We start from the raw sequence: 18,448 nt of genomic DNA on the forward strand, positions 1-18,448 counted from the left end.
GTCTCAGAAATGTGTATATATAATATTATTTGTATATGGGAATCGACTAAAAAACGAAGAGACAACAAAGGAACTGTGCTAAATATAAATCGTGTTTTCTCTTTTTCTAATTCTAAGTATTAGAACCAAAAAAGATATAGAGTAAAATTTTAGATACAATTGAAAACCACAGACAACAAAAAATAACAGATTCCAACCTATCAGAAACGTTCTTATTGTCTATATTTTTCAATTGTGTTTAATAGCAAGTTCGATTGGATGCATATTAAAGTTGTCGTTTTATATTGATTTAAATGTAAAAGCGAAATATAAATACTTCAAATTATAAAATATCTACGTGAGAAAAATTTTATCATATACAAACAATACAATAAATACAATAAAGTGTATTGAAGATTTTACGCTTTAATCTATATTTATATTAAACACATCTTTACGTTACTTTGTGTACGACAGTTTTACTGTATACTCACTAGAATTCGTCCAATCAAATTCATTATAACGCTTAAGTTAAATCAAAATCAAAGTTTTTTGTATCGATAGAAATAAACATTGATAGAGGAAGACAATTTTAATGAAGGCGCTCAACATTTAGGAAGTTGCAATTTCATTTCATTTGTACATTCAAGAACAGATTAACGAATCTTAGCTTCGGCCACTTCTGACTTTATTGGCTGTCTGCATGTTATATAAACGTTGCACACCCCTGCTGTGCTATATGAATTATTATAAATTGAAGAAGTAAAAGCCATAATGGTGTAAGTCACTTTTTTAGTCTATCGAAACAAATATGTTGAAAGAAAAAGTAAAATAGGTCATAATCCAGTATTAACATTCGATTCGTTCTCCTCACGGATTTTTAATTTATGGAATTTATTAGATCAAATCTCTAATAAAACTTTTCGTTTCTCACAATCATAATTAAGTAATAAATAAACAAAAAAGGGCTACGAGCCAGTTATAATGTAAAAAATGTCATATTCGCATTATAACTGGCTCGTAGCCCTTTTTCGTTTATTTATTGTTTTATTCAGATCGAGCCATATTAATAAAAATTATTTCATAATTAAGTGACTTATATCACTATGGCTTTCACTCTTTCTATTAAAGTCCAAATTAATCCATGTGAATTCATTAAACGCACAAATAAAGCACAAGCCAAACAAGACAAACTCAAAGGACTTGAGTTGTTTGACTGATTACTATTAACAATCATTGGTGCGCGCAACCTATGTTAAACTTTATAAGCTAAATCTATTGATATATCACACATAAATTATTATCGTCACGTTAAAATGGCTAATATCGACGGTGCGTGAGACGTCGACATCTACGAGCATGCAGAATTTTGAAGTGCGCGAATTTCACTATTCGCGCACGGAAATACCGTAGGTGTCATGGTCCATTAAACTTGCGCGCGTACGCGTTTACGAGAGATAAATTAAGAATAATTTGTACAGAGTGTTTGAAACGCGTTTAATTTAATTGTTGAACGATTTGATGATCGACGTCATGCTCTCATACGTTCCAGTGATAAAACCCAACACGCCGATTAGTATTATGATCACGTCCTTTGTGATTGTGAAGAAACCGAGACTGGTGTTGTGCCAATAGACGATCATCTCAATCATCGGCGGAAACACAAGAGCTAGAGCGGTGCTACTAACGGCTCCGACCAGCGATATGAAGAGACCCAATTTTGGTACTGCCTCTGCCATAATAACTGGAGAAACAATCAATTTTAGATGTGAATGATAATGTATATAAGCTGGAAAGTATTAAATTCGCATCCTAAATAATAATATTGATAAATTTATAATTTTAGATATAACTCTGAATAAACGTCAAAACTTTTTATTCTATGCATTTATCTTTGCAATAAAATACCTTTTAAAAAAGATATAAAATTACAATTTTTGAGAGACAAGTTTAGTAAGAAGGTAATATATGTTATAAGTTATAAATTTGTGATTTAAATAATATGGTTTAATAAAATACTTTAATTTGTACTTACATGTAACACAGCACATGGTGGAACGGAAAAGGATCTCCGCGAACACTGGCCATCTAAATGGACCAAATCTGTTAACGATGGCAGGCCACATTATCGCTATCGGGACGTAAAACTGCAACGCGTAGGTAAGTAATATGCTCAAAGAGATGGCGATCTTGATGCATTGCGGCAAACTGTAAAGAAAATCAATTTGTTAGTCGAGCAAAGACGGTCCGTTATATCTTCTTTAATAAATAGAAATTAAAAAACTGAAATACGAGTCAAGCTTTATGATTAATAATTAAAACATGCACGAAGCGCACACGTTATTTGTGTTAAGTTTTCGCGAAATCATGAAGCTATCTTGACTAATATTTATCACAGGACACAACAAATGTTTAGGTATAAACCTTAATTGATTGTAGATGACTTTTCCGTCCACCCTTTGAATACAAAAAAAAATGTTACAATATATAGTCGGTCAACGATTAAGCTGACACAAGATAAGTCACAAAGAATAGTCACACGAAATGTAATTAGTTTACTTACATTTCCTGTGGTGCAAGATTGAGTGTGACCGAACCGGCGACATTATCACCATATTTCAAATAAGACAGAAAACCCATTGTGACAAACATAGCGCCGACTATCACCATACCGACATTGAGAACACCAAATGGTTTATTAAAATTTCTAGGTTTCTTCATTTCATTCTTTAATGGCAGTACCTGTACATTATTAGAATATAAAACATACATTATTAACACATTATCAACAAGAAAGTATGTTTAATGTCGATTCTTACAATTGGCGGAAAAGACGGTTTTACTGAAATATTTAAAAGTACAGCTAAATATAGTTCTAAATAATAATTTTATTAGATTATCAAAATAATTGTATTATATAAACGCAGCACATTCAAACTAGTTGCTAGAATATGTTAAAATTTTTTACAATATTGCTTATCGCGCTTGAGTTTTCTACATATAATTACATAGTTGGGTGGTCCAACAATATCAATTTTCAGATCTGTATTTAGCTAAATTTTGAGATACTTCAGAAAAATCATTTTTTTCCTTTTACTCTTATCTATGTACGAGCTATATAAACGAAGGTATTTTACTCACTAAAGTAATACCCTCGAAAGAATATATCACAGTGCCGAAGAACAGAGGTAAATTGTTCCAATCTGCGACGAATCTTCTTTCGTGAATGGATGGCACATCGTAGCTCATGATGTATATGGTGGCGATGAAACCAGCGATCATTAGGAAATTCGCTATCGAGGACACAGGAACCAGATACTTGAGATTTCTGATCCACGTGCTAAGCATTATGGGAATCAATACTACGGCCATATGCTCATGAACGTCCATTTCAATTCCGTGGGCGTCCAGTACCTACCGCGCAAAATAAAACAGACTATAATATTTTTTAAAATCTTTATTTACTGCTAAATATAAAGATTAGAAAAGTATAGTTTTCTGAGTTTCCTAATAGATTATTGTTTAAAGTATACGGTAAAGATAATGTTATCTGCATAAGCAATCTTGGGCAATCTCATATTTTTGCGACAGAAAAGAACGGATATACAGCGAACGAAACATTAAAATTAAGAAGAGTTAAGATGGAGTCAATGGAAAATGCCTTACCTGTTTCATATTTGTGGAAATGAAAACGAAATAAACGCAGCAGAATCCGAATTGCGTGACACACAAAAATACATTAACCAACTTTCTGCAACAAAATTACGAGAGAGCAACATAAACAACATGCGCTTTTGACAAAAGATTATTAAAAAATTATAGAAAATAATTAAATTAAAAAACTGTGTTATATATAAAAGAGTGCGTAAAGGATAAACTGAAAAGAAGGCGCAAGTAGCATCCAGATGAAAAATCCAGATGAAAAAAATCTGAAAAGTATGTATAAGTAGAAACAAAAACGTGACTTGCATGAGCTTGTATTTCCTAATAGATTATTTTGCTTTCTGGGAGTCGATTGTATATCTTAAAATAAGATAAAAATTACAAAAATGAGCAAATTTACTAAAATATTTATAATTTTATTGGTTATCACACCTAGTGAATTTTGCTCTGAACTTTTATAATTTTTATCTCGTTTCAAGATACGCAGTCGATTCCCTGGCTTCGCTATTTTGTCTATCACGCACCTCATAAAAGTCGAATATTTACGAAATCTAATAGGACCAGTAGCGAAGCACATCTCCACGGTTCCGGCGAATCCAGTTGTGTTAGTATCATGACCAACACGACGCGTCACCTCTTCGTTGCATTTAATCTGCAAGAAATATTAAGTATTGTAAGTATCATAATAGTAAGTATGCCTCTGTAAACTCATAAATATTTATAAAAGATATCATTAACTTATTATATTTATTTCCTATTTTACTTAAATAATTAATTTTATTAATATTTTTATTATTATTATTATTATTAATTTGTCGTACGAGAACATGTTGAGCGTGCACGCAAATGATACCAAGAAAGATCGTCAGCGGTGGTGCCAGCAGCAATCCAGCGTTCTTGAAAGCATCTCCCAATGCAAAGATCCCCGAACCAACGTTACCCCTGAATAGATGCATCATCGTTTCCAGGTATCTGCAGGTATCCAATTTCACTTTGTTAGTGTATATTGATTCATTCGCAACTCTATGCCATGTGTTATGTAAATCAAGACGAATTATCGGACATAAGCGAAATTCCAATCGTTATAAACATTATGGCTATACATCACAAAAACTGTGTATAAATATTTAATATATATTCTAAAATATACTAACAAGGGAAGTTTCACAACTGTCCGAAACCGATTTGATTCTCCATGAAATATGTTGTTAAACACGAAAATCTAAGAGAGAGAGACACGTATTTTTTTATACGTGCGCTAACTCATGTTTAAAACGTGAAACATTCCTTTGAAGAAAAACGGTATTTCTATTTCGTACAACTTTTGTTTAAAAAATTTTTTTCCATCTTTTATACTTCCGATGGTATTCGGCTCGAAATACAAATATCGTTTTTCTTCAAAGCGGTGTTCCACCCCTTAAACATAGGTTAGCGCACGTATAAAAAAATACGTGTCTCTCTTAGATTTTCGTGTTTAACAACATATTTCATGGAAAATCAAATCGGTTCCGGACAGTTGTGAAACTTCCCTTGTAAAAAGGAAACATGTAAGACACAGATTGCGGAAATCTTTGAATTTTGCCAGTAATCAACTTCGTTCAATTTTGCTCACTTAATTTGTAGAATTCATCTTTTTATTATATTACTTAATTATGTGAATGAATTTCAGCAAATTACCTTTCGGTTTAAATATCAAAATAGATATTAAAAAACAATTAACTTTCCAAAAATATAATGATTGTAATTCGTGATTAATAAATTCTTATGATTTATCAATATTTTTCATAAATGTGCTAATATGAATAATTTTACTGTTTGCAGTTATATATGTATATTTATGAAATAATTGTACGTATATAATTTTTATAGTTTTTTATTAAAGAAACTATAATTTAAAAATATATAATTAAAATTTATTTTTAGATATAATTCATATGAATATTAATAAATTTAAGAAATTATATTTTGGTACACAAAAACTTGATAATTCGTGATCCTTAATAACAATAAGACGATAAATTACAAGCTAAATTCTATTATTGATTTAAATTGATACACGTTTATATGCATCATTTGTGGCAAAAATGTTTATTTTGGACGTCTCTGTCAATTTTTTGAGGTACGGTTAAAAGACGAATTTTCTCTTGCGATTCGACCATACCAATGCACCTACCTACAAATGTATTTTGCATAGCTGAGAATGCTAGAAAAGTGTAACAAGTCAATGTCAAAACAAAGTCACATTCCAACAAAACCTGATTTTTCCCGGAAAAAGGTAATTACCACAGGAAGTACAGGTATTTTATCGGGCTACTGTAATCGGTTAACGAGATAATAAATACTCGCTTCCGTCTTTTCAAATCACATACTTTGCAACCACGTGTCATTTTTTTCGTCGTATCTTATCATGTTGCAATATCTGTTTGTTTCTCTGGATACGTTTACTGTTAAGGTGAACACATAGAAGTAGAAGCAAGCAGTAAGCAGTAAGCAGTAAGACGTACGAAATAGGTAATTAACATTGCCAGTATATCTATACATATGAAAGATGGCGGTCTTACGTCTTATTGCTTACTGTTTACTGCTTACTTCGACTTCTGTGCGTTCACCTTTAAGATGTGTAATACCATTTTCATCGCTCGTGTATGACATACACTAAATGATCTTCTGCTTTCGTTATCGCGATCTTTATCAATATCTAACACGCTTTATTATAAATATATTTATGTAGTTAGTTACTAACCGTTAATAATAAATGACATTATATTAATACGAATCAAACTTACGAGGTGGGATGGTTCACAGAGATACCATGCTCATTACTTCCATTTTTTGTGGTATCGCTGCTCTTCTCTATCGCTAGAATGGGATCCTTCGATTGAAATGCTCCATATGTTCCACTATTTCTGTAATAAAAAAAGAATTTGTAAAAATTGGAGATTATATATGTTATGATATAATAAATTGTTAATCATCACAGATAATAGACCTATTTTTAAGTTCTAAAAAAATTCTATTTAATTGTCAAGATGAACGAGTTGCAATTACACTAATTGTCGCTGTGTACATCCACATCATTGATATTTCACGGGATTTTTCTTATATGATGATATTAATTATCGGATATGTATAATGAATATACTGTAATTTTTAAGTGAGGTGATTAAATGTTCATAATTAACATTAATGACAACATAAGAGTGACGCAGATGGAAAAATGTATAGGGAAGATATTTTCTTAATGAGTTCAATAGACATGATCGTGCCAATGGAACAATACGACATTCTTGGCAACGATTTGATACTTGAAATAGCATGTCTTAAATTTAAGGTAGAGATTTGTCTCGACGTTTATTAATTGTTTCCGTATTGTTCTTATTTCAATGTATTTTATTTCAATACGCTATAAATTATTATGATACTTTTTTATCGCTATTAGTAAGAATACAAATATTTATAAAAAGCAAATTAGAGATAAAAGAAATATTCAGTGATAGTATAACAGATAACAATTGATCATCCATGTGCAATAGTTATAGCACAAAAACAAATTTTTTTAATCCGCTTCACAAGTCGCGTGACATCGAATCATCATAATATCGTTTAATGACTGTCCATGTAATTATGCAACTCAGTAAGTGATTAAGTTAGATCGAACGAAGTAATTAAATCACATTCCACATGTGGCACGTTTAATCAGAATTAGCTGCAGTGTCACACATTTACGATTATAATCTTCATGCAATTACTATCCGTCACAGCGTTTCATGCAATTACTGTTTGTCACATCGTCTTATAGTAATCAACTTTTCGATTATTAGATAACAAACGCTTCTCCTTGAATAAAGCTCATTAATATAAAAACATCTTTAGAACGAACTTATGATTAATTGACTATTATCGAATATTAAGATCGAAACAATATTAATAGATTATATATTAATAAGAATAGAGAAACAGAAAAGAGAAAGAGAAAGAGAGAGAGAGAGAGAAACTCTCTTAATAGAGTTTCTGCACTCTTGATTGTTTACGTTAAGATAAACTTACCCGAGTGGCTGCTTGAAAGTTGTTTCATCGCCATGAATAGAGCTCTTCTTCGGCGAGATCACAGAAATCGGACTGTTGTTCATTTCCATCTGTAAGATAATTAGAGGTATAAAACAGTGAAAACACATTTTCGAATGTGTTCGAAAAGCATATACAGTATAATGTATGTATAATATCCTGTTATGTGTATACACGTTATATATTTTGTAAAATATATAATATATTATATATTATACATATATATATATTAAATGTTTATACATACGGAGTAATATATATCTAAAGGAACATTAAAGTATATAATGTATACGTATAGCAGTGTGCACCTCGAGGATCTATTCTCGCGCGCGACTCTATTCGCAAGTCCGAAACCCCGAACTCGCACTTTTCGTAACAAATACGTCAGAGATACGTCAAAATTCCTTTGTTCAACTGTCTAGACATATTACGACAACATGGTGAATGAAACGCGTATGTATATATGTGATCAATCGGGCGCCAAATACTTGGACTGTCATCGGCATCAAGCGTTGGCTCGAGTATGTATTTTTACTCGAATTACATCCTTTTGCCGTATATTATTCTTTTTCTCACTGAAAACTTGACTGCGATAAATTGAGATAGATCAAAGGTGATTTCTTCGGTATTATTCCGTTATTAGCAACGTATTGTTCAATTGAACGCGCCTTGCACGACTCCGTATACTGATTGGCTTTTTAATTAATCCGTATAGCGTGCACAGTATTTAATACTACGTCAGAGATCAATAAAATGTTGAAAAATTGAATGAGAAAAAAGAAAAAGAAAAAAAACGCTCACTTGCAAACACGTGTAAGAAACGTGATAAATCTAGCTTGTCAATAGTTGTGACCATATATATATAAATATGATATGTGTGAATCGTTATAATCGTTAACTGTAATAATAAGAATCTTTAACTTTTTTCTTCAGTTAATCGTTTAATGAGATTAATCGATACATCCAGATACAAATGGATTGATCAATCTCATAATCAAAGTACTTATTTTGAGCTTTGCTTTTTAATCACAATTTTTGTTCGTAAATCACATACACTGCTAAGAATAAACAATGTAGTCTGTTTGTAATAAATTCTTTGGTTGATTTGTCTAATGAGATTAAATAAATATACGCCAGTAAACATCAATTAAAAGTAATACAACATTAATGTTTAAATTTTACACTCAATATAAATGAAATATATAGTATATATGTTGTACGTAACGGTTACATTGTTGAGTGTGAAATTATAACATTGATGTTATGTTACTTTTAATCGGTTTAAGTTTATTGTTGTTTGAAATGAATCATTGATCTACAAATTGGGTGCAAATTTTCCACTTTTCTTTATCTGATAGATATAATGGAATTTAAAAATAGAATTTCTGAGAAAGATAAAAGATTTATCGATGCTATCTAGTTTTTGTTATGTAGTAAATGCGAAGAACGAATGGCGCTCCTCCAATGAAGAGAACTTTGCAACGTAAAAAGTGTAATCACTATCAAGTGGCATTTCTTTCAGACGAAATAAAAAGGGATGACCTTACATATTAATTATCATGTAAAACGCGCCCGTAATCATTTCCTGTGCCACTTACCTTTAATAACATAAACGATCTTAATCGAGATATCCTTCAGGTTACAACCCGAGAAGCTATTATATACTTAATGTAGTAAACTCAACGTGTAGTAAATCCAACGTCACGTGGAAGCGCCGAATTGTCACCCGGCCCAAGTGGAACAACACGAGATATTTACAGCGTGTTGCTAGCGTAAGACGATAGCCTAGCCGATGACCGATATATCTTTATATACATAATAATCTAAAACTGTAACTTTACAAAAATACCTTACAATGTAGATAAATAGTGGATAATTACAACGTAATGAGTGAGATTATTTTATGCAGCTGCGCGCATGACATCGACAGTATGCCAATGTAGAAGAATAGATAACGCCAAAAATAGATAAACACGTGCAGAGAAATGTAAACATTTCCAATACTTTTTATAGCCTGCATAACAGAAAAAAACATTTACGCACGTTTCTGACAATATTCCATATTTTAGCTCGGAAACAGTGAAAAACAACGATTACCATAATTATTTACTTAAAATATGTTATCTGCTTAAAATATCTAACTAGTTCTAAATGTTAGAAAAAGATGAAGAGTAAGTTGAATCGAGATTAAAATTAATTTACATCGAAACGAGCATTAGTCATGATGGAATGTAAAAGTAGTCTGTAAAATGTTTGAGTAAAAATATATGAATTATATATATATATATATATATAAACGTGGGGGTAAAATGTACAAATTAAACATAGGAGATGTATTCTTGTCTGTGCTAGATAATACCCTCGCAAATGCAATATGTTATACTAATAGATCATGAATCGTGATCTTTAATCGGATCCAAATATCTCATAGAACTACAATAGACGTTTGCGCATAGATATTTTCGGCAAATAATTACGCTAAATGATGTTTTCCACTGTTTCCAAGCTTAGAGATATGGAATATTATAGTCAGAAAAAAATTCAAATTCTAAGAAGGCGTAAATAAAAGACAATTAAGTTAATGCAGACTCGATTTACGCTGCAAATATTTGATTTGAACGCAGCAAAGATAAAGTACGATCGTGTGTGCAAGGTCGAATCTTTATTTATATTTCTATTGTTTTATTTATTTAATACGTAATGACTATATATATGTTTTATGCATCTATGTGAGAAATGCATATCTATATCTCTATTTACATATCGTTTTTTTATTTTATATTTTCCCTCAAAATGTAATGTATCGTATTGAATTATCGATACTATATTTCGCGTTTTCATAATGCATATATGATTCATTGGAGTGATAAATAATTTATCACTGAGCAATTGTAGCACACGAACAAATGGACTTTACGATTTAGAAGCGAAGGCAATATGATATCTCGAATCAGAAAGTTAATAGTCCGTTTAATCTCTCTTAGAACTCTTAGAAGTATGACAGTGGTAAATCCAAATCATAGATATATTACGTACTTGAACTAGTTATTAGATCATTACTGTTAATTTTATTACTGTTAATTTGTCGCTTTTCTAAACTTTACTTTTGTTTGATTAAGCGCTTATGTGAAAACGCGAATATATGAGTAAAATTGTGCTCACATTACGTAAATAAGTAATCACAGCATTCATAATTGTCTTAAAAACCTTGTTCTGAAAAGGAAAATAAAAAATATTGTAAGTCTTAAAATTCATTATTTTTACATTTCTGTATCTCATAAAAATATAAATATAATGTAAATTTAATTCTGTATGTACATACTATTAAAAACCTATAACTATAAAAATAGAATTTTTATCTCATCTATTTACTTAAAGATTAAAATTTATAATAACTTTTACAATAAACATTGAAAATTTAAACTCTCCGTCTACAATTTGGATCTTTTTTAGTGCAAGCGAAATTTCATTCTCAAATTTCTTCGAAATAAAGAAGGGGGGCGTTCCCCCTCCTAGAGTATCTTGTATATCTATTTGATAATGTAATAAAGATGTTGGAAAGTTACTGGAATTTTTCCATATTTTTTGAAAGTATCTTTAAAACAGTAAAAGAAGTGAGCTGGACGAAAAAGATCTAGATTGCCAATGGAGGGAGTAAAAATATGATTGCAGAAAAAGAGTTAATTATATATGTCGAGATAAGCCCACGTTATGACTTCATTTCCAAATCTTTTTAATTAAAATTTGATTAGATAAGTTCGATTGGAGATTTTCACAAATACGCAAATAATCAATCAAAATTTAAATCAGTTACGAAGATATGTGTTAAGTAAACTAGATAAATATATTTTATCCAGAGAGAGAGATGTGTTGTGTGACAAGAAAACAAAACGATGATTAAATCAGTGATGCAACAGAGCATACGTCTTTATTATAATGATACAGTGAAAGGAGATGATATGTCATTCGTCGAAAATTTGTGTTCTACCTTTTCATTGTAAGCTAATCACACGATCATATGGCAAATACTAACAACGTACTTATCCAGTTAGTCAACTTAATGTAATCACCATAACTGCTGTCGTAATTGTCAGAGGACTTTTTTCAACGAGCCCCACGAGATTGTTTCAATCGGAGAAAGATGGAGTAGCGTTGTGAGAGTATTCAATTAATCAAATATTTTTATATTTCATAATCCACACGATGAGAAATTACATTTTGAATCACTCGCGATATTATTAGACTTAATTGTAGATGAATCAATCACGATCACGTTTGCAATTTCAAGATCCCACGATAGACGGCAATCGTTAAAGTTCGGTCGACCTAAATTACTGTCGCACGTGTTTGGTGTCTCACTCGAGGAAACTGCAGCTTGATCTGCTCTAACCGACGCGAATTCACTTTTTGGCAATGTTACCGCTGCGACGATATTACCGAAATAGAAGTGTTCACCAGCGCTCTTTTGGTTCTCGATCACGTGCACCTTTTATCAAACGAGCCGCGATTGCGTCGAAATGCCAATAAGTATTCAATATTTCTACCTTTAAAAAAAATTTTTTGGAAAAAAGTTTATAGAATAATTTTTGTACCTTCCGAGTGATATCGCTCAGACAGCACACAATATTTATAAAATGTTTACAAAATGTTTATAAATATTTGTAAGATTTATTTTAAATATTTTGTAAATATTTTTTGTGGTCTCTCTTAGATTGCACAGATCATAAACATTTATTATAAATAATATGAAATATTTATTGTAAATGTATAGTAAAATGCTGTAAAAATACTTAATAATACATTATAATCCAAGTAAAAAATACTTTTTAGAAATATTTATTTATATTTATCATATATATTACATAAAATATTTGGTCTATATTTTAATAATATTTCGAATAAAGCTTTATATAAAATATGTATGAAATATCTATATAACATTTCAAAAAATGAATATTAATAAATATTTTCATAAATATTCTATACTGTCTGGGTGGCGATCGTAAGATTTTATCGGATGTCGCTATAAATTATGATCATGACATTCGAGTCGCGATTAAGATGAGATCTGTTTTAAACTATCAAGCGTGATTAGATTATTATTTAGAATGGCTTATAAAGACATATTGTGCGAGGAATTGATGCGTCGCTCTTTCAGAGAATCTTTAAGAATGAAACAATTTTCGGAAGATAAACATCTCTAAAATTAAATTGAAGTGCCCCCGATAACTTAGAAGAATAGAGATGACTTAAGACGAGGAGCTTACAGGAAGTAATTATCTTTAATCCTCCAAAGCTGACGGTTAGTCTATTAGACTCGCTCAATTATATTCTTTATGTTATATCTGCAAATTTGAATTTTAATATATTATTAAAACAAACTTACCCAGACAGCACAGAATGTTTATGATAAATATTTATTAATGTTCATTTTTTTAAATGTTATATAGATATTTTAGACAAATTTTACATAAAGCTTTATTCGAAATATTATTAAAATATAGACTCTAAATATTTTATGTAGTATAATTTATGATAAATATAAATAAATATTTCTAATAAGTATTTTTTACTTGGATTATAACGTCTCATTAAGTATGTTCATAGCATTTACTATAACATTCACAATAAATATTTCATAATATTTATAATAAATGTTTATGATCTGTGCAATCTAAGACCATAAAAAAATATTTACAAAATATTTAAAATAAATCTTGTAAATATTTTATAAATATTGTGTGTTGTCTGGGTAGTATTCATCCTTTTTGAGTTATGTTATTTTGTGATTCCTTAAAATTAATTAGTGCCTTTCAATCAACATCAATTGAATGGGTCTTACAGATAATATCAGTAACTATATTTCAGATTTTGGCGATTTCTGCTCTGAAGAGTTAGATATCTTTATAAATATATGTCTCAAATATGGAATAATAGGTGTTCATTTCGGTTTTATCTAGTATTTCAGAGATATGGCGTGAGTTCCGGAACACACGGTATATATGTATATATCTATATACGTATGTATTATATATATATGTACATAAATGGTGTATAGTTATCGCTCTCAGCACTTCGCGAGCAAGCAACAATATGAAACCGCAATCACAACGGAATGTCATCATACGATAAGCCAACATCATTTTGCGATAATTCACATAACAAGTATATTCCTTGTCGATCATTATGAAAAATTCGATCACGCAAGAAATAAAGCGTACTTTCACTTGCACTTCTCTAGCAGTTAAAGTAGGTGAAGGTATCGTTCATTTAATTTATGTAACATGAGCAATACATAATAGTGGAGAGAGAATCAGGAAAAAAATAGAATATTTAAATTTCCATTCAACAGTAAAAATCGGTTCCGCTATTCTTGACTTTTATTATTTCCTGCAAATTTTTTAATGCATAACTGCAATTCACTGCAATTATCAATTTAAATTGTTGCACTTGATATCCTTGAAATAAGTTACCGGGATAAACATATTTTTTTCTCTAGGTGTATTAACATTTACAAAGGTGCAGTGAAGCATATTACATGATGCAATATATAATTGCATCATGTGATGTGCACATGATATATCCTAGAACATGTAGGTGCAAGTTTTAAAAGACATTCGATAGTACAAATTGCTATCACGTGAATTTTCTTGCTACATTAATATAAGCGAGCCTCGCAGAAGCAAACTGTTTAACTTCATGAAACAGAATAGAGATCCAGGAAAAACGTTATATATATGGATATATTTTATATATTATTATATATAATTGTATATAAAATGTCAATTTAATCATTATATATATAACATTTTTTCCCGAGGATTTATGAAATTATGCACGTGCCGGTATTTAAAATTATATACGAAATACACTGAAAGTGCAATTGATCAATTTGTCTTCTGAGAAATTCACTTTGCGTTTTATACTGATCGAATAGTATTTATATTTCGGCACTAAGTCTAGTGCGTCGTTAAATGCAATTTCGGCACTTACAAGAAAATTGATGACGCACGCTTGACAATTTTAACAAAACTTTAGCAAAAATAATGTGACGTCCGAAAAAAAATAAACGAATGTATTTGCAGTTAAAGCTAATAGCTGCCTGAGTAAAACTTATTTGTATGAAAACAACATGATGAATGGCTGCGTTCCGTAACCTACTGTCAGTACTGACAGCATGAAGTCACTTTAGTGTGCTGAAGCAAGAGTTCCATTTTCGCAAATATACTGCCAGTGTACAGTGAAATGATAGTAACGGAATGTTACTTTCAGCACTGGGTGTAATTAATAAGTGATTTTAACGTAAAAACGTTAAACTGTATTTTACAACATAAATAAGTGTAAAATTTCATTTTTACCTTGTAATACTTTCTGAACATCTTCTTGGCTTAATAAAATTACTTATTGTTTTAACAGGTCTAATAGATTACCTTGTCTTTCACTATTTTGTACTGTGACTGCTGCATCTTTCCAGCCGCAGTAACCACAGTAGGAATTGTCTTAGCGCGGTTAAAAATAAAAAAGTTTTACGCTTTATAGTCGTATTATTTGCGCAACGTCTTCCGCGTTTGACTCCTATTGCCCATGTTCTTTCCTAGTTCTTTTGATTTATAAGGAGTCTTTGTTAGTTTGATTTGTTATACGAAAATCTGTGATGTTATTATTCCATCGCAGTGCTATCGTAGCTTACTGTGATCAATTTTGGAACAGGCTTAACAGTACTGCCAGTACTGGCAGTATGAGTGGTGAGTTACGGAACGCAGCCACTGTCGCATATCGATAACGTAAATGTTCAGGGATATTTCCAGGTGACCGAAATGACAACATCCATGATTGAAGTAAACTTTACCATTTGGCTGTTCAAAAAGAAAATTCAAGTATAAATCGATAATATTAAGAATCGAGCAAAATAAAAAAATAAATAAATAAAAAAGTAAATAAATGCAACACTACTCATAACAAAATTCATACTTCTGACAAAGTTTATAAACACAAAACAAAAGTACCCAATCTTCAAAACAGAATGAATCCTTACTGTTACATAATACAATTTCACAAATTTTTAAGATAACATGTAATTCAAGTTTAATCTTTTATCACCTAGTATACCCAGACGCAGAAGATAATAAAGCTTGAACAAATTAGTTCAACTATCAAATGATACTTAAAACTTTAAGCTTCTTTGCACTTGCATATTTATCTACAATACTTGTTATAGATGATCTAGCAAAAAGATCAAAAATTTTAAAAGCATGCAGTACTCACAATCAGAAAAATTGATAAAAATGTCTAGTGTAGATCTGTAAATCACTTAATTCTACGCATTTATTTCAAATTGGATTTTGATTTCAATTTTTGCGGAAAGTTCTGCATTTCTGTCTGTCTTTCAACTTCATACCTTTGCAACAAGATAAAAATTACGTATACTTTTAAAAGTTCTGAGCTTTCTATTTTAGAACAATTAATTGCTTTTATTTCCATAAGGACTATTGTTAGAAAAATTATTAATAATTATGATATCGTTCCCAATGCCAATGCAGCAATTTTTTTGCAACACATTATTATTTGGTGTACTTTTACAATCGCGCTAACTAATAAACTTAAAATTTTACGACATCACGCGTGTCGTACTTTTTACATCTGTCAAATCTTTTGCACGCGTCGGATCTTTTATACGTGTTGTTTCTTTGCCATTATTTTGATAAAATATTTTTTAAATTATTGAAAAATTTTGTTTTTTTAATCATAATAGCAAATGAGTAATATTAGTCTAATTGTCATGAACAACAATAGGATAATTTAAACGCATCTTCATATTAGCTTATTTCTTTAATCAAGAATTTTGTTTTATTCGTACGCAATCATTAATATACATGTTAAAATTTTATGTTGATCCATTTGCATTATTTAAAACTCGAAAATAAATTATTCTCGTCGGTTTCAAGAGAAAGTGTGCGCGCGAAAAGAGATCATTCGCTATTCAAAATCGCGCACGACGGTAAATAAAGTCTGTGTCAGAGATTAGAGAAAGTCAACAACGGAGCGACGAATCGAGTTGTCAAGAATTAAACATTGTATGTCAAAATCTAATAGCATAAGTACGTACCTTTCTTTCGATTCGGCTGTTCGGTTTGATTATATCCAAATAATAAAAGGACACAAATGCTGATAACCCATGGATGGTGCCGTCAATCGACGCACGTTCAACGATCGGCTGCTTACACGCGACTGAAACGATGTCGGTTTGAAACCGTCGAGGAATACTCGGCGCAACAACCACTCGAAGGCTGTCTACGTCCTTCTAACTATTCGTTTGCTGCTGCTGGTGCCGAAATGCCGTGTCCCTTTATTCTTGGCATCGGACTTGTTGCAGTCCGAGGCAGAGACCGTGTCGGTTTCATCATCGAGTGCACGGACCGAAAATCTAATACCTCAATCCGGAGGAAGGCCATAACTTCACTTAGGAATGTACCGGATCTCATCTACCGATTGTGGATTTTAACGAGGCCATTATTGAAATAACAAAATTTTTTTTTCCGCGAAAGAAAAAGGCAAAGTCATAAGTAAAGCTTATGTCGTAACACAGCGATAAAATTTAATGGCGAATAGTCATTTAAATAGAATAATAGGTGATTTGATTATCTAGCGTATTTAGAAAATTAAATGTTAGTAGATTATTTGGAGTAATCTCGAATGGAGGACGCTAAGAAAAGAAATTTAATAAGTCGCAAGTTAAAAATGACCTTGGCGAGGCCAAAGAAAGATCATAATTGACAGAATTAACTGTCGTCAAAGCACATACGAGAGTCGCGCTGCAAGTGATTGTGATCGTCTTACACTTTCTCGTGATTGCAATTAAAGATTAACAAGCCGAAATAACTTGCGTAGATATTGTCATTCATTTTGTTAGCATAAATGACTTCAATAGCACGCGGCAGCAACGTGCAAAGATTGATATATTATACCGGTCAATGCACTCGCTTTCGCACCAAAGGTCGAACTTCGCAGACACTATAATAAGCCAATAAATCTAGAAAAGGAAAGGAATGTTTTCTGACCCGAAAATTCGCACGTAATCGCGACAGGGAGGGAATATTAAACCCAGCGGATGACGTGGCATATTTAATAATCTAAATCTCAACTCCACTTCCTTAATAACGAAAGACATACGTCGCGAGAGTTTAAAACAACATAACTAACAAGTTTTGATAGAAATCCGACCTCGCTATTGACACACGTCCTCGACTTCGGCACGAAGGTTTCCTCTTGTTTCCTTATTTGAAAGTAAAAGTGCATTTGAGACACCCAAGGCCTTCGCGCGCATGCATATGCACAAACCGCAACTAAAACCGTGCGATCAGGAAAGCGATATAAGAGTCGTGGTAAAGGAACAAGATAAGAAGTGTATACGATGGATGACATATCGAAAAATTTACACGCGTCAAATCTGTTACTTCGGTAAACGTCTCGACTCCAACGAAAACGAACGACTCGTGTAGTACGTTGTTTAGAAACAGAAACGAGGCCATACGTGCGATTTTATAGAGGTAGGTTGACCTTAAACCATTGTGCAATGATGAATACGCACGCACCTATGTGCAAATGTATACTTGAATGACCGGAAAAGAATTTTTTTATTCCTATTTTTTAAAATATCTTGTTATTTTCGAAAACCATACAACGGTTGAATAGAATAGAAATTAAATCACACTTTTTTCCATTTTCAATTTCATCAAAATGA

At 31.3% G+C, this 18,448-nt stretch overlaps 1 protein-coding gene across 4 annotated transcripts; it reads right to left on the reverse strand.

The window, feature by feature from the left end:
- Positions 1-1,008: 1,008 nt before the first annotated feature.
- On the reverse strand, positions 1,009-16,887 carry LOC108721389 (proton-coupled amino acid transporter 2). 4 transcript variants are annotated; one of them, XM_018445924.1, is made up of 11 exons: positions 16,814-16,887; positions 7,690-7,778; positions 6,429-6,548; positions 4,464-4,614; positions 4,167-4,294; positions 3,646-3,730; positions 3,121-3,393; positions 2,543-2,721; positions 2,404-2,436; positions 2,015-2,187; positions 1,009-1,723 (listed from the first exon to the last, which is right to left on the reverse strand). In XM_018445924.1, the coding sequence occupies exons 2-11, from the start codon at positions 7,776-7,778 to the stop codon at positions 1,482-1,484; spliced, it is 1,473 nt and encodes a 490-aa protein (XP_018301426.1). In that variant the 5' UTR covers positions 16,814-16,887; the 3' UTR covers positions 1,009-1,481. The 4 variants fall into 4 exon arrangements, with proteins under 4 accessions (XP_018301426.1, XP_018301427.1, XP_018301425.1 ...); XM_018445925.1 differs by lacking the exon at positions 16,814-16,887 and adding an exon at positions 11,923-12,028; XM_018445923.1 differs by lacking the exon at positions 16,814-16,887 and adding an exon at positions 11,778-11,905.
- Positions 16,888-18,448: the final 1,561 nt, after the last annotated feature.

Source organism: Mycetomoellerius zeteki, unplaced genomic scaffold (genome assembly GCF_001594055.1).
Source record: "Mycetomoellerius zeteki isolate Tzet28-1 unplaced genomic scaffold, Tzet1.0 scaffold168, whole genome shotgun sequence".
NCBI classification, from domain to species: Eukaryota; Metazoa; Arthropoda; class Insecta; order Hymenoptera; family Formicidae; genus Mycetomoellerius; species Mycetomoellerius zeteki.

Excerpts from the sequence above, each read along its gene's own strand:
- LOC108721389 (XM_018445923.1), bottom strand. Across the intron at positions 3,394-3,645 it reads TTTCCACAAATATGAAACAG|GTACTGGACGCCCACGGAAT; the intron begins GTAAGGCATTTT and ends TTTGCGCGGTAG. Across the intron at positions 2,437-2,542 it reads AATCTTGCACCACAGGAAAT|GGTGGACGGAAAAGTCATCT; the intron begins GTAAGTAAACTA and ends TTGTATTCAAAG.